Source organism: Pagrus major, chromosome 2 (assembly GCF_040436345.1).
Source record: "Pagrus major chromosome 2, Pma_NU_1.0".
NCBI lineage: Eukaryota > Metazoa > Chordata > Actinopteri > Spariformes > Sparidae > Pagrus > Pagrus major.
The window spans coordinates 11531815-11556357 of NC_133216.1; the positions used below are offsets into that span (position 1 = coordinate 11531815).

At 38.5% G+C, this 24543-nt stretch overlaps 2 protein-coding genes across 2 annotated transcripts; both read left to right on the forward strand.

Annotated features, from left to right (window-relative positions):
* Positions 1–1440: 1440 nt before the first annotated feature.
* jam3a (junctional adhesion molecule 3a) lies at positions 1441–12900 on the forward strand. The gene is made up of 9 exons (XM_073488988.1): positions 1441–1515; positions 7800–7871; positions 7990–8103; positions 8308–8460; positions 9731–9933; positions 10513–10612; positions 11406–11535; positions 11630–11681; positions 11774–12900. Exons 1-9 carry the CDS (start codon positions 1467–1469, stop codon positions 11807–11809), a joined length of 909 nt encoding a protein of 302 aa, XP_073345089.1. The 5' UTR covers positions 1441–1466; the 3' UTR covers positions 11810–12900.
* A 1852-nt stretch (positions 12901–14752) lies between these two features.
* Positions 14753–22403, forward strand: LOC141014277 (vacuolar protein sorting-associated protein 26B-like). The gene is made up of 6 exons (XM_073488016.1): positions 14753–15504; positions 18732–18888; positions 19033–19197; positions 19822–19997; positions 20106–20248; positions 21215–22403. Exons 1-6 carry the CDS (start codon positions 15282–15284, stop codon positions 21350–21352), a joined length of 1002 nt encoding a protein of 333 aa, XP_073344117.1. The 5' UTR covers positions 14753–15281; the 3' UTR covers positions 21353–22403.
* The last annotated feature ends 2140 nt before the right edge of the window (positions 22404–24543 follow it).

The following is a 24543-nucleotide window of genomic DNA, read 5'->3' on the forward strand; positions in this document are numbered from 1 at the left end:
AAACAAAGACAAGTAAACATGACGAGGAATATCTCGCCCTTGGCTTCACAAGTGCAATGGTGTATTTTTCTGAGAGGAAAATGTCCAGGTTTTTGTTTGTTTCCAGGGAGATGCTGTTTTTTGTGCAGAGAGGGTTTTTTAAGGAGATATTTTGAAAGCAGTGATTTCTGACTGTTAGACAGTAAAAATGTAGAAGAGCTGCATGCTGCACTTTTAATGCTCCCATTATCAAGGTGACTGTTCCTTATTTAGTTTTGTACATAAGATGTCACACTGATGTTGACTGTAGTATTAATTAGCACAAGTGTTTTCATTGCATATTATTATATACTTGCAAATTATACACTGATCAGCCACTACATTAAAACCACTGACAGGTGACGTGAATAACATTGATCATCTCACCACAATGCAATGTTCTTCAGGTCTGATCCATGAAGGCACCACCCCCCAACATACAGGACCCAGAGGATCCACTATAAAACACCCTGGTGCCAGACACCACAGGACACCCTCAGAGGTCTTAAGTCCATGTCTTGACAGGTCAGAGCTGTTTTGGCTGCACAAGGGGAACCTTCACAATGTTATGCAGGGGGTCATAATGTTATGCCTGATCGGTGTTTGTTTTCACTGGTAAAGGTTATTGAAGGGGACCAATCTCTCTTTTTCCTAGAAAGGGGGGTCCAAACCAACCTGTCCCCCAACCTGTATGATCGACATTTCGATTTTATTCACAAAATTGTATTTCAACTTTTTTCTTGACATTTTGACTTTTTTCTTGAAGTGGAAAATGAAAAAAAAAAACTTCTGCTCATTTTTTTCCCCTCACTCCTGTCCCTCTTACTCTTCCGTATTAATTAGCACAAGTGATTTCATTGCATATTATTATATACTTTCAAATTATATGTTTTCACTGGTAAAGGTTATTGAAGAAAGTGGGGTCCGAACCAACCTGCTCCGTGGGTGGGGGGGCATAAAAACATTATATTATATATAATATTATATCTACAGATGGATCCCCCGTGCAAAAAAAAAGTATGCTGCATTATATCTCCTATCCACAGTCCACGTGTCCCTTTCTTACATTTCCCCTCATATGCTTATGACAACGTGACTGCCTCATAATCTACTGGAGTGATTAGTATGAGACAAAAGAGGACTTTCACTAGTAATTGTGTATTGTTTTGTGTGTTTGGTAAGCTTTTCTGTACTTATCTAAAATCTTCCTCCTGTAATGATTTTGGAGGAGGAGGAGGATGAGGAGGGGGAGGGGCCTACATATGTGGCTCCGCCCCTCGCCTGTCAGCCCGCTCTCAGGGCTCGTCCCCCTCCACGCTTGTAGCTATGGAAACTCGTCGATGGCAACATCCACCAGTCTGCTCTGCCTCCATCCTCACAACGCCACCTCACTGAGGTGCTGCTGACTCTGCTGCTGCTGCTGGAGCCCGTAAATTAGACGCTGCAAGATGGCGATTGTGCGACTCGTGGCTTGTTTTGTTCTTTACGCCAGCTTAGGTAAGTTATTCTCCCTTTCCCCCCTGCCCTCGCAGCGCTTTTATCGCGGCGCCTGTGCACTTAACGAAGTAGGGTTAGTTAAGATGTAAACCTGCAACCGAGCTGCTGTCAATGCTAACATCCCAGCAGATGTTAGCTTGACACAAACAGGTTGGGGACAGTCAGGAGAGCGCTGTCGCTGTGTGTTGTGGTGTTTTATTGTTGTCGTTTTCCTCAACAATAACGTCACGTCGATGTTGTGCGAGTCAAACCTGGAAAATGACGTAGTTTTGAGAGCAACCGTCACGTTTTAATGCTTGAATTTATGTGTTTGCTAACGCTGAGAACAAGCATATTGAAGAGCTTTAATTTTAATAGTCGCAGTAATTCTCTATAACAGGAGCATTTAACCGAGCCTCGACATCAGCTCGTGTGTGTATGTGTCACTGGCGTGTAATTATGAGGACATTTCCAGCGTAAAAACAAGGCAGACGCTACTCAGGAGGACATAAGACCATCCATGTGGTTAAAAAAGGACCTCACAGCATCTAAAATAACATGCATCTGTTAAACCGCACAGCCAGTGTGTTCAAAATGCCTTGCTTGAACACCATCCAAGTGCTGGATTTGATAAGTGTGTGTAATGACCTTTAGTGGTCATGTGATGATTGATGGCAGAGGGGGGGCAGACAATGAGGAGTCAGTCATGGCATGCTTCATCATCCCCTCTCCTGAAACAGCTGGAACAGCTTTCTGATCAGATCAGTACAGCTGGTTTTACTGGTGATATGTTGCATCCACCCTGGTGTGCACTTAGTGTGGGGGGTCACCCTGCTGCTGGGTGAAAACTGGCAGTGGATTGGGTCATTTCCAAATGGCAGACTGCATCAGTTAAGTGTTGAACTTTTTACCCAGGTCCTCCCTGTAAGTGTGAATCGAATGAGTAAGCGACTGACGGGCAAAGCTTCGTCTATTATTCAGTGTGTTTTGGCTCTGAAACTCAGCGCTGACATTACGGTGGATGCAGCGGGTGGATGTGGCTCACCACCACAGTTGCAGGAGCAATGAGTGAAATTAAGTTTTTTAGGTTAATGTTAATAGTTAATCGTGCCCTCAAGTTTTAGACAGCCTTTAGGTGTAAAGCAATGAATATTAATCAGTTTTACACATTGTTTAATCCACACTTTGTATAACTTGGATGAACTGGTGCATTCATTTAAATGATTTTGTTTAAATAGAAAACTTGCTGTCCTCCTCTGATTTTGATTTTGAAGTAAGATGATATACTTTACACCCTTACATTGAGTTTCCTCAAATCTTCCAGTTATGTGGCTTCAAGGTTGTAAAATATATAAAAGTATGTACTTAATTATTTTGTCATTGATTGTCAATTCATTTAATTAATCATTTTGTCTATAAAATGTCAGAAAATAGTGAAAAATGTAGCACGTAGTAGTTGATTATATTCTTCGTCAATCGATTCGTTGTTTGGTCTAATAAATGTCAGAGGATGTCAATCAGTGTTTCTCGAAGCCAAAGATGATGTTTCATCCACCACCCAAAGATAATCAGTTTACTTTCATAGAATAGTAAAGAAACCAAAAAAAATGCTCCAAATTGATACAGATTAACTGATTATAAAAAATACTTGGCGATTAATTTAATTGTTGACAACTAATTAATTAAAGAATTAAATAAAAAATTACACTTTGCGATGGCGGCTGACCTGTCCTACAATCCCAAAGTGTCAGTTTTCTTACAAATATGTCCTTAATAGATGAAGAGCTGCAGGTCCAGAAAAAATGGCTGCCAGGAAATGTATTCAAATTACTCGTTTTATTCAACCAAAACACAAAGACAGAAGACGTTAAAAGAAAAGCAGCAAATCTTCACATTTAAGGGGCTGAGGCCAGAGAATTAATGGTATTTTTGTTTTAAAATGACTAAAATTATTAACTGTCATCAGAATTCTTGCTGAGTCGACGAACCACTTAACTGACTAGTCGTTGCAGCTTTAGTGTATGCCGAGTGATGTATTCAAACCTTAGACTCCATGTTTTTGATTGCTCCACCGTTCCATCAAATCACATTTTTTTTAATCTTTTGAGCATTTTTCCACAAAATTCAGCCTGACATATTCGGTATGTTAGAAAACGTGTAATCTCCAGATTAAAGCTACTGCAGCTACATTATTACTGGGTCGTCAACCTGTAGGGGGTCCTCAGAGTTACAGCAGGGGGGCCACCCAATGATTGAACCTTCGCTAAGGAACTTATGTTTACTCGTGTCCATTTGTTGGTTGGTTCGTCAACAGGATTACACAAACACTGCTGAACGGGTTTCCAAGAAACTTGGACTGAGGATGGGTAACATTGCAAAAAAGTCAGGAGTAAAATTTGGATCCTAAATCTGATTAGTTTAGATTATGGTTAAACAGAAAAGATACGTGGCTATAATGTGTTTGGCCTTGGCGGAGGTATGCACTCTACTGAATGCCATTCTAGTTTGATAATATATATATATATATATATATATATTTAGTTAAATATTACAGAAAATACACATCAACATGAATCCAACATATTATTAGTAAATTTGTTTAAAAAAACAAACATATATTTTACACAACATTGATGATAGTCTACTCATGGTTCCTTGCGCAATCATTGTAAATAAACTAAGATTACTGTACGCTAAATCCCGGCACGGCACTTATCCATGACGGCAAACTAGTCAGCTGATTATGTATTATTGATTATCCCAAGTATACAGACATTGTTGTGAGCCAAAATAGATCTTCTGTAACTTAACGAGCAAGAGACCCTGACATACCCTCCATCTCAGAAACCACTGGAGACATTTCAAAGGGTGAGGCGCCTAACATTCGCCATTTTACAACTGCTGCCGACTTGTTTACGCCACTCTACAGGTTATCGTAGGCCCAGTTTAAAATGTACCAGACTTGTATACAGTATATGTAGTAGGGGGTCCATAAGTGGTCCTTGGCCTGAAAAACATTGACGACCCTCGTTAGGGACTTTTTCTTCACCAGCGTCATTCATGTGGCCTTGGAAAGACAAGGGGAAAATCCAGTTCACGTGTCCCTTTCTTACATTTCCCTCATGTGCTTATGACAACACGACCGTCTCATTCTGATCTACTGGAGTGATTAGATGTTATTACACAGTCACTCCAGTATGCTTTAAATCCCAGCGGTCCGCAGTCTCTCCGCGTGGCTCTCAGCTAACTCTGCCTTCAGCATATTTGCAGCGACTGCATTGGAATGTCTGGGAAAGAAGCTTTTTATAGATACACTGGTTCAACATTTTTGTTTGTCGCAGGGATGGGGAGCTTGTTTTCATATTTAGCGCATAAGAGGATTGCAGAATGTGACTATTAAAGAGCACATTGCTCTCAGAGCAGACTATAGACCTACTTTGTCTATGCATTACAATAACAGAGGGATTAAAAATGAGCCTGTGTTTGCTTTCCAGCAAGCGCTGAGATTATTTTCCGTAATTCAGAAATATTGTCTTCTCATGAGCCTACATTGTGTCATCAGGGGCCCGTCCATTGTTGTGTGGATGCTAAGTCCGTATTAGTAATTAGGTACACATTGTCCTGTTAATTGTCTGCGGTTATTCTTTCCCACGGCCTACTTTTCCTTTTTTAAGAATCATGTCAACACATGCGATCTCTGCACTCTTTTTTTGATTCAAGGGTTAGTGTGCACATCACTTGTAAGCATAGTATCTGTTCTTACTTATGCAGCCTTTTTTAATTTGTTATTTGGAAATGTTTGGCCAAAGAGCGAAGAGGGGGAGGGTGACATATAACAAAGGTCACTCCCCCTCCAAGGACCTTTTATCAGAGTGACAGAGTGCTTTACAAAAACAAATGGACTTCAGCAAGGCTTAATTAAATTTCCTGTAAACTTTGAATAACACGCTACACAGTGATGACACTGTGTTGTAACCCCTGAAATGATGTAGCAGATTCTAACTAATATCTTTCTTTAAATTAGTCCTGTTTACTTCACTTGCAGCGCGAAGAAGGCTTCGCAATCGAGCCCTAAACTCTCTGCTCCGCCGTGTACGCAGCACTTCAAAGAGTAGTTTTAAGGCTCGGTACCCGGTACGTGCATATGCCGAGGGAGCGTTTGTTGGTCGAGCTTGTGTCTCTCAGGATGTCCAGTCACAGCCGCAGCTAAAAATAGCTCTTGATGTACAGGGTGGGAAAGTCAGCAACAGAGACGGAAGCTGAGACCTGGGAGTCAGATCTCATCAGTGTCCGCAGCTGTGCTCGTACGACCGGATGCTTTGGCAGGACCCATGTTTTTATCACTGTCAGGGCCGATCGTCAGCTATGTGCTACCTACTGTACCTCTCAGGGTCACTCGTGCGGTAACGAGGCTGCTTTGAATAAATACTTCAGAGTTAGTCAGAGAGCACAGCGCCTCAGGGCAAACAGGAGAGGATGTCTTGCAGTATTCAAGGCCTGCTCAGATAATTGTTATTATCCCATTCAGCCTTCATTTGAAAACCTTCTTACAGGGAGCAGGAATGCCTTCATTACTCAGCATGGGTGCTGTTAGTCGCATGTGTACCCAGCAATTATTGAATTTGCACGTCTCACAGACACAATAGATTGAGTGTAGGGTACCAGAGGAAGGTGGAAACATCTTTATTTATCCTCAGCATCTAAAATCAGACACACTGCGGAACGTGTTCATCCGAAATTGTAATTTTCACATTTCCTAATTTGTTCTCGCACACCCCTCGCTCTGTACACGCTCATTTTCCACATAAATTGGCATTCTGCTTGCCGAATTTGGCAAAATTTGTGAATTATGCCTCTTGCCATTAAAATGTGACATTTACAAAATAACACTGATTGCTTAAAGGAGTGCGCTCAAGCAGGGAACTCAAAATAAGTACATCTCATGTGTTGTTTGTGCCAGGGGGAAACCGAGGCGGATGATTAAATGCGCTTTGAATTTAAGCACATTCCCACTGTTTAGTTATTTTTGTGCTCCTCATTTGTTTTGTTCGGGGATCTTGATGAATTATTTATTCTGCAAACCTCGGCGCAAATTAGTGTCATAATTTAGAAAAGGGAGCTCTTTCACAAAAACAACGGAGGCAACTGGAAGGATTAAACAAAACTGATGTAATGTTTGAGACGATATGAGAGTATTTGTTAGGGAAGTGGCAGCTCTTTGCTCTAATGAGTGACACATCATCATCGACCAAATCCAGCTATCCCTCGGAGGCACATTGTCACCCAAACACACTAGGACGCTGCAGATGCTCATATTCTAACGTCAGACTTATTTTTGACAGAAATCAGACAACCACATCCACTTTGTGTCTGAAAAGATTGTCGCTATTTTTACTTCTTTTTCCAGTTTTTCCTTCTCAGAATAAGAACCAGTGGTTAAAGAAACTTATACTCTCCATACCAAGCTATGCTAGTCAATATGATTAACTAGGAAATGTTCATAAATGGCTGTACTGCAGTCTTGACTTGTTTCCAAGCTTTTTGCCTTCTGTCTTCAGTAAGTGACACAAATTCTCAGTTGGATTGGGCTCGGGTGATTGACTCTGGCCCTAAAAAACTGCTTGGCTGCCTTTTTTATATGCTCATGATATTGTCCTGCTGCACTGTCCTAAAACTGGAGGGACCAGGCATAAAAGTCCTCCTACACTGTCTCTCCGGGGTGTGTCAACACCCTCACACGAAAAGCTGAAAGTCAGCACTTTGTCAGTCAGGGTTTCACTTAAAATGCAGTGCGGTGGATTAAAGCTCTAACCCCAATAAAAATGTCTCACTGTCCAGATATTTATAGGCACTCCTATAATGTTTTTATTGCAGCAACTTAACATTTATAACATTGCCCTCTCTTTCAGCCAAATTATTATCCAATCAACCACCATAAATTACCTGAATCAAATATTAAAGTCAGAATATTTCCTCTCAGGAGTCACTATAGCTAAAAGCAGTACATGTTACACATTAAATATGCATGTAAAAACTTACACATTGGCCCCAGGTGTTAATCTTCTCAAACAGAAATGTGAAGTACGGTAATTAATGAAATATGTTGTCCCTAATTCAGATCCCAAATGCTCTCACCCTCTCTGAGAGGTTCTATATTTATCACTCCGCTAATCCGCTGTTTATTAGGCAACATGCCCAGTTGATAATGTCTGCTAATGAAAATGTTTGTGTGTACCATCAGGGTTACTCAGCATTTAGTGTCTTTTTTTTTCTTTTTTTTTTTTTTTTTCCCTCTCTCTCCGCAGGTCACATCCCATCATCTCTCGGGGTAATCCTCCGGACCACAGACAAGATTGTGTGGGCAAATGAGTTTGAGCGTAAGTTGCTGCAAAATCACTCTAACCTCACCCTAACCTATTTAGCCAAAGTAGCTTTTCTTTTCCTGATTTGGGATGCTTGCTCCTGGTCTCACGCAGCACTCTGTTTTCTTCGCAGCCATCGAGCTGACCTGTTTAATAGAGTCCATCTCAACAAACAACCCGAGGATTGAGTGGAAAAAGATTAAGAATGGTGTTCCCAGCTATGTGTACTTCCAAAACAAGATAGCAGGTAAAATACTTTCTGTTTGAAAAACCCCTCAACCAGTTAGACCGCAGCATTTCAAAGTAATGTCTCAGGACTCAAAGCTTAGCTGAATGAATAGTACCTTGAAAGAACTTGGCATGGAATCCTGTTTTTCTCAACTGTGAAGTCACGCTGTGTATGTGAATGAGCGATTGTAAAGTGTTTTTTTTCTCTTCTCTCTCTCAAAAGGGGACTTGGAGCACAGAGCTCAGCTCAGAGAGCCAGCCAACATCCTGATCTTCAACACCACCCGATCAGACACTGCGGAGTACCGCTGCGAGGTGGCCGCCATCGATGATCAAAGGGACTTTGATGAAATACTTATTAGTCTTGCAGTAAGAGGTACTGTATAGTGAGGGGGTACCCTGCCTGGATCAGTAACCGGTCCAGGATTGACTGTGATTTACAGCACATGTACATTTACATTCTTGTGGATTGAACAGATTAATATTATTAGAAATGTAATATTCAGTTGCCTTTTCTTTGTTTTTATATTGTTATAGAAGGAATATTTCAGAATTTCTGGCTTGTTAAGACAAATATATTCTTGGTTGTTTTTTTGTTCTTGGTTATTTTTGTGGCATCTTTGCCTTTATTGTGCAGTGAAGAAGGCAGACAGGAAATGGGGGGGAGAGGGGGTGTTACTTGCAACAAAGGTCGCCAGCTGGAATTGAACTGGTGACGTTGTGATTATTTGGCCTGCGCTTTAACTGCTTTCCTGGTTCTGGTTGTTATATTTTAATAGAATAGTTTTGACATTTTGGGAACACTGTTATTTGCGTCTTTGCAAAGACTTAGATGAGAAAAAAGATAACAAGGAGACAAAACATAAAGACAGGAGCCAAGTGAAAACAGCTAATCTGGCTCTGTCCAGAGGTCACAAAATCTGCCTACCAGCACCTCTCAAGTGCGCTGATTAAAGGTCCACTTTGTAAGAAAGTTAATTTTTGAGTCTCATTCCCAACTCTTTAAATACTTTCACTTTGGGAATGCAGCCGACCCAACCTACAATCCCAAAGCGTCAGTATTTGACGAATTTGGAATGAGACTCAAGAATCAACTACCTGACAAGGTGGACCTTACAGTAACATCTTGTTGGTTCAATCTGTGCAGAAACTAAAAAGTAAAACCTCACATTGCTATTTTAGCAGGAATTCTGTGCCAGATTATTTCTTGTCCGGGTGCAGTGACTTCCTCAAGTCACGTTGTCATGGTGAGGGTGTTGGCAACCTCAGCCTGTTTCTAGTAGAGTTTAAAATGCAATATAAAATCTTGGTTATTACCTATCAGGCTCAATATAATGAAGCTCCTGAGTACATTTCTGAATTGTTGTGTCAATACAGTTATTTGAAGTCTCTCATGATTACTAACTATTTTCTACTGGATGTTATTTCTGTTTTGTAATTTCTATTTTGTGGCTGTTAAATGTTATCTTTTAAAAAATGGTTTATAAGTTCATCTTAACTGTTTCCAGTCTTTATGCTACACAAGGCTTCTGGCTGTAGCTTCGTATGTGGTGGTTAACTGGTCAAGTTAATAATCAAATAAATGAAAAAATTATTAATAGTTAAATCAATAACAAAGCACTGATTTGGACTCTATCTTTGTGCAGTGAAGCCTGTGGTACCACGGTGCAGCGTGCCAGAGGCCGTCACAGTTGGAACATCAACAGAACTGCGATGTCTGGAGAACGAGGGCTTCCCTGCTCCCCAGTACCGCTGGTTCCACAACAACGAGGAGCTTCCTCAGGACCCCAAAATCAGCCCGAAGCTGGTCAACTCCTCTTACAGCATCAACCCCGACACTGGAGGACTGGTAAGAAACACAGGGACATAGCCTTGCCTGCATTTGTATATACAGAGTATACAGTTATTATTATATAATAGTTTTCATCGTCTCCATAGACTCAGTAAAAGCATAGCAACAAGCAATAGTAATATTACAACAACATTATTATTAGAAATCAGATTTTCCTCTGACGTAGTTGGCCGCCTGTGCTGTTTATGGATTGGACTCTTTAGCATCAAGGATACTCAATTACAGCTTATCTGATGTAAATGTGAGCAGCTTAATCTGAATAAAACCTTAACCATCGTATGACTAATACCAGGATAATCCAAGAGTATGAAGATGGCAAGTGAGGACGCCAAACTAGAATCTGGCGTATGAAAGGAGGATAATGTTGCATTCAAAGCCAATGTGATGTGTTTTAACAAGATACTAACTGGTTAAAAGCTGTACACGTAGAAGACATTCAACCACGTTGCCCAATACATTTCAAGTCTATACCATAAAATGTCACAAGACAAAAATGTACAGATGTATTCACAGCCAGGCATCCCTTTAGCATTTTGTTGACAATGCAATGTGTCACTTCTAAAAATATCTCCTCAGAAATTTCGCAGAGTGAGGAAGGAGGACGCAGGGGAGTACTACTGCCAGGCAAAGAACGATGCGGGACACGCGCAGTGTCCCCCGCAAATGATGGAAGTCTGTGAGTGTCTGAACGGCTGAGTCAGTGTTTTGACAGGCTGCTTCTGAAACTTTTTTAGAAAAGAACAAAGTTTGTGTTGGTTTCTGTGCTGTTTGTGGAGAATGCTAGCAAAACGAGATTTAAAAGGGTGGAGCAGGCATGAAAAAAAGCTAACTTTACTTCATAGTCTGGCAGGTACATCTGGCTAACAAGTGTGGACAGGTTGGGCAGGTAATCACTGTGCTGGAACAATTAATGACGAATGAGAAACAGCTGGGTAATGAGCTCAGGCGATCTGTTAGAAGAAGGAAAATTGACAGGACAGGTGGACAGGTGAGCAATGAACAGAGATCCATCCATTTTTCTATACAGCTTCTCTGTTGTGTTAACCATGTTCATAAGGAGAATTATAGTTGAGACAGAATAGAGTAGAGATAAGAATGAAGCAGGTGTGCCCACTCTTTCAGGTTATCTGTTGAACTACAGCCAACATTAGATTCAATTTAATAAAAATAAATATTTGAGGGAAACTGAATATGTGCTGCAGAAGGTCTTTTATAATCAGAAATTCCTGCAAATATTGTGTTAGTTTTGGTTTGAACACAGTCTAATAAAACTAGGACTGCAGATATACGCTTTTTGCACTACTGATTATTGAATCAAATTCATCTGCTGATCAGCTCAATCATTAATCAAGTGATGATTTCAGTGCCATGTAAAATAAATGTGAACAAAATATGCAAGAACATAAAACGCAGTACTTGTTATCTCTCACCTAAGTCTGTTAAGATATCTTCTCTGTGTACTGTTGCAGATGATGTGGACATCCTTGGGATTTTCCTCAAGTCGTTTGGTGCAGTGATTGTTTTCTTCTGTTTGGCTGCTTCCATTTGTCATTCCCTGAGACGTGGCTGCTTCTCCAAAAAAGGTCACAATGAAAATAAGTGAGTATGAACTACCTCTCAAGCAAGAAATAGACAGTATGTTAAACTGTCTTTAATTTTACCGTTTTATTATGTGTGTCTTTGTTTGTTTCAGTTACAACTGGCCAGCACAGGCTGATGGTGTTGAATATGGCGATGCAGATGAGGTAAGCAAGATTTGCCAAACATACACATGAACAGAGGAAACTATCACAGGAGGAGTTCTGCATGCTAATTTTCTTATTCCTATTTTTCACAGGGCCATTTTCGCCACAAGTCTTCATTCATCATTTGACAGCTGAGACAAACAAAAAGCAACAAACTGTTGAGGTTAACTTGCTACAACGATCCTCCAGACGGTAAAGTTTGAGGTGTAACATGGCACATTCTTCTCTGATGCACATAAAAATCAAATCAACCAACTTGCCAAAGTAATTTTAATATCATTTTGTGGCACTGTTTCATGTCTTTTATAACGTAAGAGCGTTTTTTTATTTTCGTCTCTGTCAGTATTAGTTTCCAGGTAAAACATTGTTTTTTTTACTCGGTACTTGGTTCATTTTCTGTTATGTTTTTGTTACACAACAAAACCATTTCAAAGCTGTGGAATTTGATATTTGGTCCATGGTGTCATTGCAAAGGACGCTGGAAGCCACATTCCTTCACGATTTTTTGGACAAATCCTCTTTTGTAACTCTGAAACTTTTTACTGAGTACACTGAAATTGTTTTACAAAAGTACTTTACATAGTCTTTGTTCATAAGATAAACATGTTCTTTATTTTGTTTCATGTGGGGAAGAGTTGAAACTTGTTTTTGTATATACTGTAGTTATACAGGCAATAAGCAGCAGACTGTAAGAGGCTGCTGAGCTCAGATTCATAAGGCACAATTTATCAGCCTTTGTTATATTTACAGATGATAACAAGTATGTATGAGTAACCTGTGAATTTGAACAACATATATCCCACTATGCTGCAAAGTCAATATGTACTATAAAGGTGGTGAAGTATGATTTTTAGAGTGCTGTTTCTGTGTCTAAGTGACCTTCTGTGCTTTACTAATTATTTTGAGTATTGGACATATTGTCCAGTTTTGACTCAGTATTTAATGTACATAAATACATACATTTTTTGATCTTTTGATTTTCATACATTGCACACCCATACCTTATTGTAAATATGCAATAAAACTGTTTGTTGGAAATAAATTTACAGTATTTACCGTTGTGTGTGTTTCTGCAGTGTTGAGCCTGTCATTTCAAACATGAGTGTCGATGATTTGTGTAACAACTCAGGAACTGTTGTAAAATGTCCACTGTTAATTTGATATTAATGTTATATGTTCATGTTATTTTGTTACTATTAAAATACATTTGAACTGTTAATGTTGTGGAGACTCAAATGTTTCACGTGTTTTAGGATGGGAGTGTATTGTCAGATTTGATCTGTGTAATATGATTTTGAGAAAGGACAAATATAATTGAACAGTGGCAAGTGGATATTATAAGAAATGTATTTTTGGATAAGGATTGTCAAAGATATAGTGTCTTAACATTTCTTACTCAGTGATTGAAGAAGTATATACTTTAGATACTTTACTGCAGTAAAACAAGTAAGTGTTTTCAATAAAATGATCTAAAAATACAATATTTCCCTCTTAAAGAAGATTAGAAGTAGAGTAAATGTTAAAGTAAAAGAAAATGGATACACTCAAAAAGTACAATTTTAAAGTAACTGGGTATGTCCACATTACACTCCTCGAGGGAACTAATGTACACTATGTTATTGACAACTATAGTTACTTCTTACTTCACATATTTTATACGAAACCTGTGATAAAGTACACTACGCAGCATTATATACAGAAGTTAAAACTAGCTCCATGTCAGCCAGCCAAAGCTGCTTATATATGTATACATCAGTAATTATAACCTAATATTATAATATATGCAAAAAAAGGGGGCCATTCCTGCATAATGAGCACAGAATGCTGGACTTTTGCTTGTAATTAGGGGTGTTGGGATATACTGGTATTGACAATAACCGTAATATTAAGGAATGAAATGAAGATATCATGTTAGTAATACACATATGATAATATTATGTGAATCATCCAGCAGATGTCAGGCCTTGTGAATCTTTTGTTTGTGTGCTTATCTGCGTCACTATTGCTTTTTTATTCCGCACATTCTTCTTCTTCAAAATGTGGCACCCACATGACCCACAATGCAACCGTAGCCACTGGGTGACATCACTGGAGGCAATTTATCAACTCATGTTTACCATCACTTGACCCAAAGATGACCTCAGTGGGAAATGTTTGTCTATTACATTTAGAAACATGGTTGTCATCCACTCCTTCTGTTGTATCTTGGTGGTCTGGATTTGCTGTTAACTTGAATTGGGGAAACATTTAGACATCTGTGTTTACTGTCCACTGTGTGAAATGCATCCAGAAACAATGCTGCACCTGTTCTGGCAATGTCCCTACACAAGCAAAATTCTGGAGGGATGAATCCTGGTAAAGTGTTGATAACATTGACTCAGAATTCTCGTTACGTTAGAAAAATGTACTGTCTGCTTTCCACAACAACAATAGTATTAAATGGAAATAATTATATATAATCAATTTTTGATCATTTTCGGAAAGTACCGTATCCACAAAGCCAAAATTAGCCACTTAAACTCTCTATTTATAGTGTTTGAAAAGGAAACCAAGCAGTGGATTGAAAGTATTTCTGAATTTAAAAATAAGAAAGCTGCAAAGACTTTTTTATTTGTGCTTCTTGTTTAATGTTTTTATTTGAGAAATCCCCATGGCTCTGTTATTAACTTGTCTTTTTTATGTATTATGATTGGGTTTGTTTTGCTTTCGTTAGTAAAGACTGGAAAATGATTAAGTAAATGAATAAATAAAAAAATAAATAACATGCAGCTTCCTCTGCAGCCACAAAACGATGATACTACTTTCTTCACATGTGCAGTAGTACTTCCCAAGACCTTTAAACACACTTTAATGTGTAAAATTGGTGGAGTTACCCTTTAACTACAGAATCCCATTTGCGTAAATGCCCTCATATTTCACCACTGGTCTTACGTGAATACACATCAAAGAGGAAAACTCAAAGATCACAGTAAAGATGTGTGTTTATCGACTATAAAACCCCCACCACTTCCGGTTTGGAGCACCAGCCCAAAACACATTCCTCTTTTGCGTTTTATTTTGAAAAAACCTCCACCCGGAAGCAGTCGACCCAATGCAGATGGCGTACATCCTGATCGTTTGACAACACTCAGCCGTCTTTTCCTACAGAAAACAAACATGTAAAATATATCCACACGGTCAGCATTGTGTCCATCACGACGCAGACTAGTTTGTAGCCAGTGTAGACTATTTATCGGAGACATTTAGGTCAGCAGAAGGAGAGAAAAAAAGATACGGCTAATTTGCCGATGGACGTTTTATCGTGCGTTGTCGTTGTGCCGTCGTATCGCTATTTAGCTTCGTCGTGAGAAATGAGTACGGACATGTAGCTAATGTGGAGCTTTCTGTCAAACACCGTCGACTTTTTCAGGGTTTATAGTGTGTTGTGTGCTCAAGAGAGGGAACTGAGGTTGCACAACCTGCAGGCCTTACTGTGTGTGTGTGTGTGCGCGTGTGTGTGTATGTGTTTTCTACTTTGAGACATTAGCAGGGTTTGTTTTTGTTTTTTTGCTAACAAGTCAGAGTCACATCTAGGTAAGAGTTTACGTACGCAGCGTTACGATGAGTTTCTTCAGTTTCGGACAAAGTGCAGAAATTGATGTGGTCCTGAATGACGCTGAGACGAGGAAGAAGGCTGAACACAAGACTGAGGATGGGAAGAAAGATAAATATTTTCTTTTCTACGATGGCGAGACTGTCAGTGGGAAGGTGAATGTGACACTGAAGAACCCAGGGAAGAGGCTGGAGCACCAGGGCATCAAAATTGAGTTTGTTGGCCAAATAGGTAGGTAGAAAACACAGTAACTCACACTGTTAACATTTATACATGCAGTATGTCCACTGATGACTTCATACAGGACACACATACAGTCTAGTGTAGCTTCAATTAGGGAGTGTACACAAATTATTGGTGTGGTGAGTGGGGCTTAACATTATAGCTCAAAACAATAGCAGGACACAACCCTAGATTATTTAATCCACTTTAGTTGTTCATGGTAAATTATTGCAGCAGAGGATCCAAAGATTAATAACATTGTGGGGCAAGTTGCTTTCAAAAATGCAATATATTACATATTACTAGTTACCTTCATTTTAAAGTAATGTATTACGTTACAATATTAGTGTCTGTGTAGTGTAATATATTACTTACTACACTACTTTTTAGTTACTTTCAACAGAATAAATAACCTATATAGAACAATTAAATAGCCTCGATCTTTTTAAATAAACAAATGGCCTTGGACACAGGGATGAGCAGGCAGACAAAAGATCAAAATCTGATGTATTATGAGATGGGAATAAATATTTTTAATTGTAGGCTTAGTCATATGAAACACAGCAGACCTATACCTTCTCTAATGTAGCCATGACAAAAATCTCTTTTTCTGTGCCTTTTTATTTCAGTCCACAGAACAAGGAACGCAGGGACATATGTGATTCAAGAATGTAAATTAAAGTGCGCCTACGAAATACGGCTCATTTCAGTCACACACAGAGCCTATACTAATATAGTCATGTTGGTGTGGATGGATTCTTAAAAAAACAATAAACGCTTCACTTTGGTCGGTAATGCAGATTGTAACGCGTTACATGACATAACTGTAGTAATATATTACTGAAATATTATTAGTAACGCGTCTGTGTTAATGTTTTTTAACAGAAATGACCACCTTTCCGAAGGGGTCACCAGAATCCTGAGACACTCTTTTGACAATATGGATGAAAAAATATTCAGTATGCTACAAGATCAAGACTCCAGTTTCAGATTTGATTTAGTAAAAATAAACATTTGTAGGAAACTCCCGCATCCTGGAAAATCTGGAAAAACAGTTGACCAGTTTTCCAGAAAAAGCAGAATGTCCTGGAAAATCTTATGTTGTCCTGGAACATTATTTAAACTCCCCAAAACTACACAATACAGTTTGGTATTTGTAGTATACTGTACAGTATTATAAAAATGTAGATTTTTCTAAAAAGTGTTCATTTTAAGAGACTTGTCTTATTTTTTCTTTGTATATTTACTATTGTTCTTGATGAAAAGCAAAACTTTCAGCAACCCTTGGTTATCAGTGTTCATGCTATTCAGTTATTGATGTTCAGACAGCAATGGATAGTCCACTGTAATTCATAAGAGAAAAGGGCACTGGGGTTATAAATTGATTAATTAAGGAACATATTAGTGTATGGGCATGCTTCCCTGTCTGTTGTACCAGCTAGATCGTCATTAAAATGTCCTGGAAAATGATCTCTAGAAAAGAGTGGGAACTGAACACTGACACTGAATATGTGCCACAGAAGGTCTTTTTGTAAGCAGAAGTTCCTGCAAATGTTGTGTTAGTTTTGGTTTTAACACAGTCTGAAAGAGCCAAAAATGACTTATTGTTTTTTTTTTTATTAAACACAAGCAAATTATTGAGGTTGTGACCTGCTAGAAGTAGGAAAATTGACAGGACAGGTGGACAGGTGAGAGATGAATAGAGATCCATCCATCCATTTTCTATACAGCTTCTCTGTCGCGTTTACCCTGTTCATGAATCCTAATAAACTAATATGCAGCTGACAGTAAGCAGAAGACAGGATGGTTATCAGATTAACTGTTGAACTACAGCCAACATAAGATTCAATTTAATAAAAGAAGGTCTTTTATAATCAGAAATTCTTGCAAATATTGTGTTAGTTTTGGTTTTAACACAGTCTAATAAAACTAGAATCCTGCAGTCAGACACTCTTTTGACAGTATGGATGAAAAAATAATCGGTACGCTACACGATACAGACTCCAGTTTCTTAAGATGCAACTGTGTTCACTAATCTAGGAGCCAAAAATGACATATCGCTCTTTTTTTTTATAAAACACTAGCAAATTATTGACATGTTGATTTGTATAAAAACAAGAAAAAGAGAGATGACTGGTTGCTTTATGTAACACGATTTAGAGAATTGTGTCGGCCATCCAGGCACTCCAGATAAAGGAAAACGTATCAAGTGAGGAAGGAAATATTTAAAAGTCTTTATTATAGTGGCTAAATCATTAAAAGGCCAGTTGATAAGGACCACTAGCTCTTCATCAGGGCTACAAACAACAATGTTATTTTGTATGATGAAATAAAAAATTGGAAAGTAACATCAATACAATAATTATTTTTGGTTGTAAAAGCCAAAAAAAGAGATATGCGATTGATTTTGAGTTACAAACGGGGAAACCGGTTAAAAATCTTATTAAAAAAACAAAGAAAGAAAATCCTGAATAGTTTTAAACAACCTTCTGGGTTTTACAAATGAATCTGGGTAATATATTGTTGGGAAAAATGCATGGTCGGCCTGAGACTTTAATGTAGTAGTAATACATGAGAGCCACAAAGTAGGACTAGAGTATATCTCATTATCTCAAAGTATTAGAACATTATTAATTGGTGCACCTAAACAACAAAAATGTAACGTGGTACTGCAGTTTAAACCGTAATATTTTAATGGAATAATAATTTTCACATAATTAACAATTGTGCAAGTAGAAGAAAACAAAACTATGGCAAACATATGATTCCTCCTGTTTACCAAACTTTATTTTGAAGCACGAGCTGTCAGTTTATATCAGCCTACACATTTACATTTTTAGCATCTTACTTGACTGTAGTTCTGCTTTCCTTTTAAGATGCACAATGAGCTGCTGTAGAAAAGTGACAAACAACAAGCTCTCTGAAAGGATACTGATCAATCTTTAAAGACCCTGCCCTACTCTCCCAGCAGTGTAGACTACTGTCGCTTCAGTGAAAAGAAACAAAAAACCATATAACCCCATACCCTTTTATTGATCGCCCTCTCCTCTTATAATCTTCATACAGCCCCTTATGGGAAGACTCAGAAAATCTCTCTCTGTATATTTCAGATTTACCCAACAGGAGATTTAAAGACTTCAGATGTATTTATCTTATCACAGGTGTAAATATGATGCAAAGCCTTTAATTCTACAACTCTTATGTTGCTTTTGTTGATGACGTCTTTCTTTTTTTAGAGCTGTATTACGACAGAGGAAACCACCATGAGTTTGTGTCCCTGGTGAAAGATCTCGCAAGGCCGGGCGAAATAACTCAGTCACAGACCTTTGACTTTGAGTTCACTCATGTTGAAAAACCGTACGAGTCGTACACAGGCCAGAATGTCAAGCTAAGGTAAGTTTGATCATTGACTCCACTTTATAGGCGGTGAAATGAGTGACAGTTGTTTACATTTACTGTACAGTATAACGTGTTAAGAGTTAGATGTGCTTATGTGGAAACAGCGCTGTTTTCAGTCTTTGTTTGTTCTTTTCGCAGATATTTTCTTCGTGCCACGGTGATCAGAAGACTAAATGACATCAGTAAAGAGATGGACATTGTTGTCCACACGTTGAGCACTTACCCTGAACTCAACTCCTCCATTAAAATGGAAGTTGGAATTGAGGATTGTCTCCACATTGAGTTCGAGTACAACAAATCCAAGTAAGACTTGTAGAGCTGCAACAAACCATTATTGCTTCATCTGTAGATATTTGTTTCAATGAACTTATCTGAACTAACAATGAATTAATCTACATAATGTCCGAAAATAGTGACAAGCATCCATCACAGTGTCACAGAGACTGAAATGAGTTCTCCAGTTTGCTTTTTTGGTTGCCTGACCACTCAGAAAAGTATTAAATACACATGTAATCATATCATTACATATAAAACAGAAAGCTACGAAACCTCACATTTCAGAGCTGAAACCAGAGAATGTTGTTTAATTTTTGCTTTTTAAATTATTTGACAAATAATTGTCGACTACTTTTCTCTTGATCATCATAGATTTTACTGCTGCAACTGACAATTTTTTAATTCACTAATTGTTTTCTCTGTGAAATGTCAGCAACTAGTAGTTTGTTTTTGCCACTTTTGCTTGAATAACAATTCATTTATTATCGAAATAGTTGCCGATTTCATTTATAATAGAGTGATTTCATGCTGTCTAATGGCAGTGTAAAGTGTCAAGACGATGGAGAAACAGTTAAATACTATTGTATATGCTCAGATGCTAAACTTCTTCTTATTCACTGCCTTTATTCTTTTCATTTGTGTTTTCATCAGGTACCATCTGAAAGATGTGATTGTGGGGAAAATCTATTTCCTGCTGGTGAGGATTAAGATTAAGCACATGGAGATTGACATCATCAAACGTGAGACAACGGGCACCGGCCCGAGTGTGTACCATGAAAATGACACTATCGCCAAGTACGAGATCATGGACGGAGCTCCAGTCAGGGGTAAATTACACTCATTCATAATATCAGTCAGTTATTTTAATCTCAAAGCATCTCTTTATTTAGACTAGATCAATGTTCTCCAATATCACAATGTATTTCATATTTCAGGCGAGTCCATTCCCATCCGGTTATTTCTGGCCGGTTATGATCTGACTCCCACCATGCGAGACATCAACAAGAAGTTCTCTGTGCGCTACTACCTGAACCTGGTGCTGATCGACGAGGAGGAGAGACGCTATTTCAAACAACAGGTAGGCTTCTGAAGTCAGACTGGCCACTTGTCTGTGTGTATTACATTGATCTGAATGTTTCACACACCGAGCAGTAATCAGAGTTAAGAAACATCCATTTAACTGTAATACCTGGCCCTAACAGATACTGTTTTAATACAGTTACATTTCTGCAGCAAAAACCCGATTATTTGGCCATCTATAAAACTCCTGGCTGGGTTTCCTATAGGTTTCCTTCACTTGTAATAGACCTGAGAGAGGAAGAGAAACATTCTATAAGAAAGTACAGTAAAACACGAGAGCTACAGAAAGATGTTGGATGACAACAGATAAGTTTAATTGGCTGTGGCATTCAGAGGTTGTAGTTGAACTAACGTCGGTCGGCAAACATACAGCATCAATTTTTGATAACTCACTTAATGTTTGAATCATTTTTCTAGGAAAAATGCCAAACATTTGCTGGTTCATGCCTCTCAGAGGTGATGATTAGCTGCTTTTCTCTCTTTTGCATCACTGGGAATATTTTTGGACTCCAAGTTGGAGAAAACAAGCAATTTGATTGGTGTTATTTAGGCTTTTTTGTTTTAGTTTTTTTTATTCTGACATTTTATAGACTAAACAACTGATCAGCTTACCAAAAAAGTAATGAACTGATAAATAGATAATGTCATTAGTTGTGAGTTCCAGCCCTAAACAGCATACTATCATGGTTTGTATACAGTACGTACTGTACGCAGTTTGTATGTAATATGAAACTGGGACAAAGATTATTTGCTACAGACGCTTCTTAGCGGCACACATTTTACCACAGGAAAAGCCCAGGTTTTATTGATAATCTCTATAATGAGCAATACAGTACAAAAATGACTGCTGAGATTGATCAGCTGAATTCACTGTACGAAAGATAACAGTAATTCGCTGTAGTTGATGATAGCATGTGCACGTTTCTTGCCATTAACGGCCATCCTTTCCCCCCACCCTGTGCAGGAAATCACACTGTGGAGGAAAGGCGACGTGGTGAGGAAGAGCATGTCCCATCAGGCCGCCATCGCCTCTCAGAGGTTCGAGGGCTCGGCGGCTTCGGAGAGCGCGCTGGAGCAGGCTGCGAAGGAGGAGAGCGGGTAGAGCCGCCCGCCTGCAGCCCCTCCAGTCCGCTCTTTCAAGACTCATCAGCGTCTGCGTTGGAGTGTCGGAGGTACCTGTCAACTGTACAACATCTGGTGAAGCAGCTGTGTTTTTTTATTTGTAGCCGCTGCTGGGAGGAAGAAGGGAGACCGACATACAGTACTACAGTATGTGAACAATGAAACAGTTTGCATGAGGCATTCAGAGTGGCTTCAGGCTGCTGGTCTTGTCCTTCCTCATTAATGCGTTCTTTTTTTTCTTTATGGGAATCAAACTAATCACCTGTCGCCGTGTCTACTGTGTAAAATCATTCATGTGAAATTCTTGGATTTTTAAGGCTTCTGTTGGTTACACTCTAATGCTTTTTCTGGGTAAATTGATTTCTAATCTCTTAATTAACGCAACTGAAATGTCATGAACTTTCAACAAAATGTATCTCCAACATTCCACCTTAAATGAATGCATTCCTAACACTGTTGTAAGGTCAAGAAATCTGAGATAACTTTGCACTGCTATATCTTGCTGAACACATTTTTCTCTTTGTGTTTTCTCTCCGTTTGCACAAAAAAAAAAAAGAAATGGTGGAAACTGGAATCTTTTTCCTTTTTTGAGTGAGAGGGCTTGAGTATTATCCCACACTTTTTTTCCTTTCTTTTTTTTTTTTTTATCTGTAAATAAGACCAGCTAAAACCTTTAATCCTGTTCTCTGGTCCAGTGTGCGTGTGCGTGTGTGTACATTGATTATACAGTACACAGTGCCACAAAATGACCTTTCATGTTCATATGCTTTACCTCAGCATTCCAGTATTGTTAGGAAAGAGTGTTGTACTACGGTCTGATAGTATGAAGTCTTCTGTATCCTCTTTATTAGAGACTTGAAATTTGTGCCTACGTGTATCAAGCAAATGAAAGATCCTCCTGCCTCTAACATAATTTTAGTCTTTTAACCAGAGAAAAGTTACATTAGAACTATCTATCTTTTGCAAAATGCTAATCGATTCTTCCTTGTCCCCGAAAAGTTAAATAAATTGATGCCAAATGGATAAAAAAACTTGTTGTATGGTTGTATTGTAGAGGTGAGTGTTTGTGACGGACATGATAAACCTGAAAGGACAAAATAATGAAAACACCACATGAAAAAAAGATCAAAATGGATGCATCATACTAATATATACATATATATATATACACAGAGCCATTTAACACAATGTGGCACCTTTGTAGAGCTGCAACAATTAATCAGTTACTTTCCAACTATTAAACTATCTGCTATTTTAATTATTGACTAATCAGTTTGAGTAATTTTCTTTTAGAATTTTTTAGAATTCTCTAATTCTAGTTTGTTAAATGTGAATATGTTTTGGTTTCTTTACTCCTCTGACAGTAAAGTGAATATCTTTGGGTTGTGTACAAAACGAGACATTTGAAGATGTCGTCTTCGGCTTTGGGAAACATTTTAAAGATCAAATAACAAATTGATTATAATACAAAATTGACGATGAAAATAATGGTTGAAACCCCACAGGTTTGAACAAGTAATGTAGTCAGTATTTTTTTTTTTATTGATTTATGAAATATATATAGATCCTCAGAGTATTCAAGAGCAAAAGGCTGCTTTCCAATAGACCATACCATTTAGTATGCCAGAAAAAGCGTTATTTCTAAATACCTACTATGTCAAATGCAGGGTGCCAAAAATACCAGCAGGGCTCCAGGGCGCGACTATTTTTGTCGCACATGCACCCAAAAATCTGTCAAGTGCGACTAAACATTTAACATTTTCATTGGTCGCACCGTTGCACCTGACATTCATGTGGTCAGATTAAAAAAATAAATAACCTATAAAAATATTTTTAACAACAACCAGCAAATAGTTGCCTTTGAACTAATTTGATTCCTGTTTACAATCATTTACAAAACGGGTTAAGACATGAAACCTATATAAAAAAGAAAGGTGCACTAGTGCAACCGGTATAAAACATTAGTCTGGAGCGTGCTTTTCTGGTTATTCTGACTCTCAATCCTCTGCAGCAGAAGACCCGTCACATCGAGTGAGCTGCAGAGAGCACAGACACGTTACAGCTCATTAGGTACTTTCCAGATCACATCACACTCCAAATGGCCATCCTCTGGACTTGCAGACTGTGACCTCGTGGACGTCAGTCATACAAACTGTAACGTGTTCACTGTCATCACGTCAAATCTGCGAGGGCTTGAGACTGCAAGGCTAATATAAGATACTGATAGACAGGCCTAAAGAGCACAATAATGAAATGCATTGTATTACTTCCAGAGCAGGGCTGCCCACAGCTGGCCCACCAGATGTTTCCAGTGAAACAAAAAAAATACCGATTAAAGGAATTATCATATGAATATGCGGTAAAAATGCTCTTCAAATATGTAGGTTCCCTAATTATTATCAGTTATTTTTTATTATCTGAACGCAATGGGTGGCTCTTTGAGCAGGACGTGAATCAATCAAGGAAACTCCTTGAAAATGTAATGAGCATTTTTTGTTTTTAAGTCATAAACACGAGAGAAAATAATAAAGATCAGCTTATATGTCTATATTTCAGTATGGTGATGTGGGAGAATATTATTTCTGGCCTACATGATTCAAGTAATGTTTAATAAAGTTACATCCATAATTCTATTAATTGTGGGTAATTAAATCAGTGAAGTCTCCACCCCAAGCAGACCTGCAGAAAATGAGCTTGAGGCTCCTTGTGGACTAGATGAGTTGTGGGTCTGGACATTTGGATGCAGCCATACATAGAGTTTTATGTCCCAATTGTAGGCATGTAGTGTGCAACAGTACGGACTTTGTGAGGGCCGCTGCGGTACCGGTTCAAGATGTGTAATGCAGCTCAAGTGATTGGTTCCTCATGCACCAAAATTGTGCTGAAATAACTAATCATTTATTCGGTCATATCATAACAAATTAAAGAGTTTTACACTTTTTATCTTCCCACTCACTCCCTCACCACAGGACAGCGGTGGACCTCGTTAGGAAAATTTATAGAGTGCAAAATGTGAAGTAATTTGTATCTGGAGAAATTTGCATTAGGTGGCCATCGCCCATTGTGAAGAATGGACTCTCTAGCTGCTACACACAAATTACAAATTGAATAATGGCATTAAAACAAGCTATCCTGAGGGCAAAGAGCAGCTCCTGTCAACATGACATATGG

Coding starts and splice junctions, on each gene's coding strand:
- jam3a (XM_073488988.1), top strand. CDS start 1,467: ATGGCGATTGTGCGACTCGTGGCTTGTTTTGTTCTTTACGCCAGCTTA. Junction 7,872..7,989: donor GTGGGCAAATGAGTTTGAGC/GTAAGTTGCTGC, acceptor TTTTCTTCGCAG/CCATCGAGCTGACCTGTTTA. Junction 11,682..11,773: donor AATATGGCGATGCAGATGAG/GTAAGCAAGATT, acceptor TATTTTTCACAG/GGCCATTTTCGCCACAAGTC.
- LOC141014277 (XM_073488016.1), top strand. CDS start 15,282: ATGAGTTTCTTCAGTTTCGGACAAAGTGCAGAAATTGATGTGGTCCTG. Junction 18,889..19,032: donor GGCCAGAATGTCAAGCTAAG/GTAAGTTTGATC, acceptor TTCTTTTCGCAG/ATATTTTCTTCGTGCCACGG. Junction 19,198..19,821: donor TTCGAGTACAACAAATCCAA/GTAAGACTTGTA, acceptor TGTTTTCATCAG/GTACCATCTGAAAGATGTGA.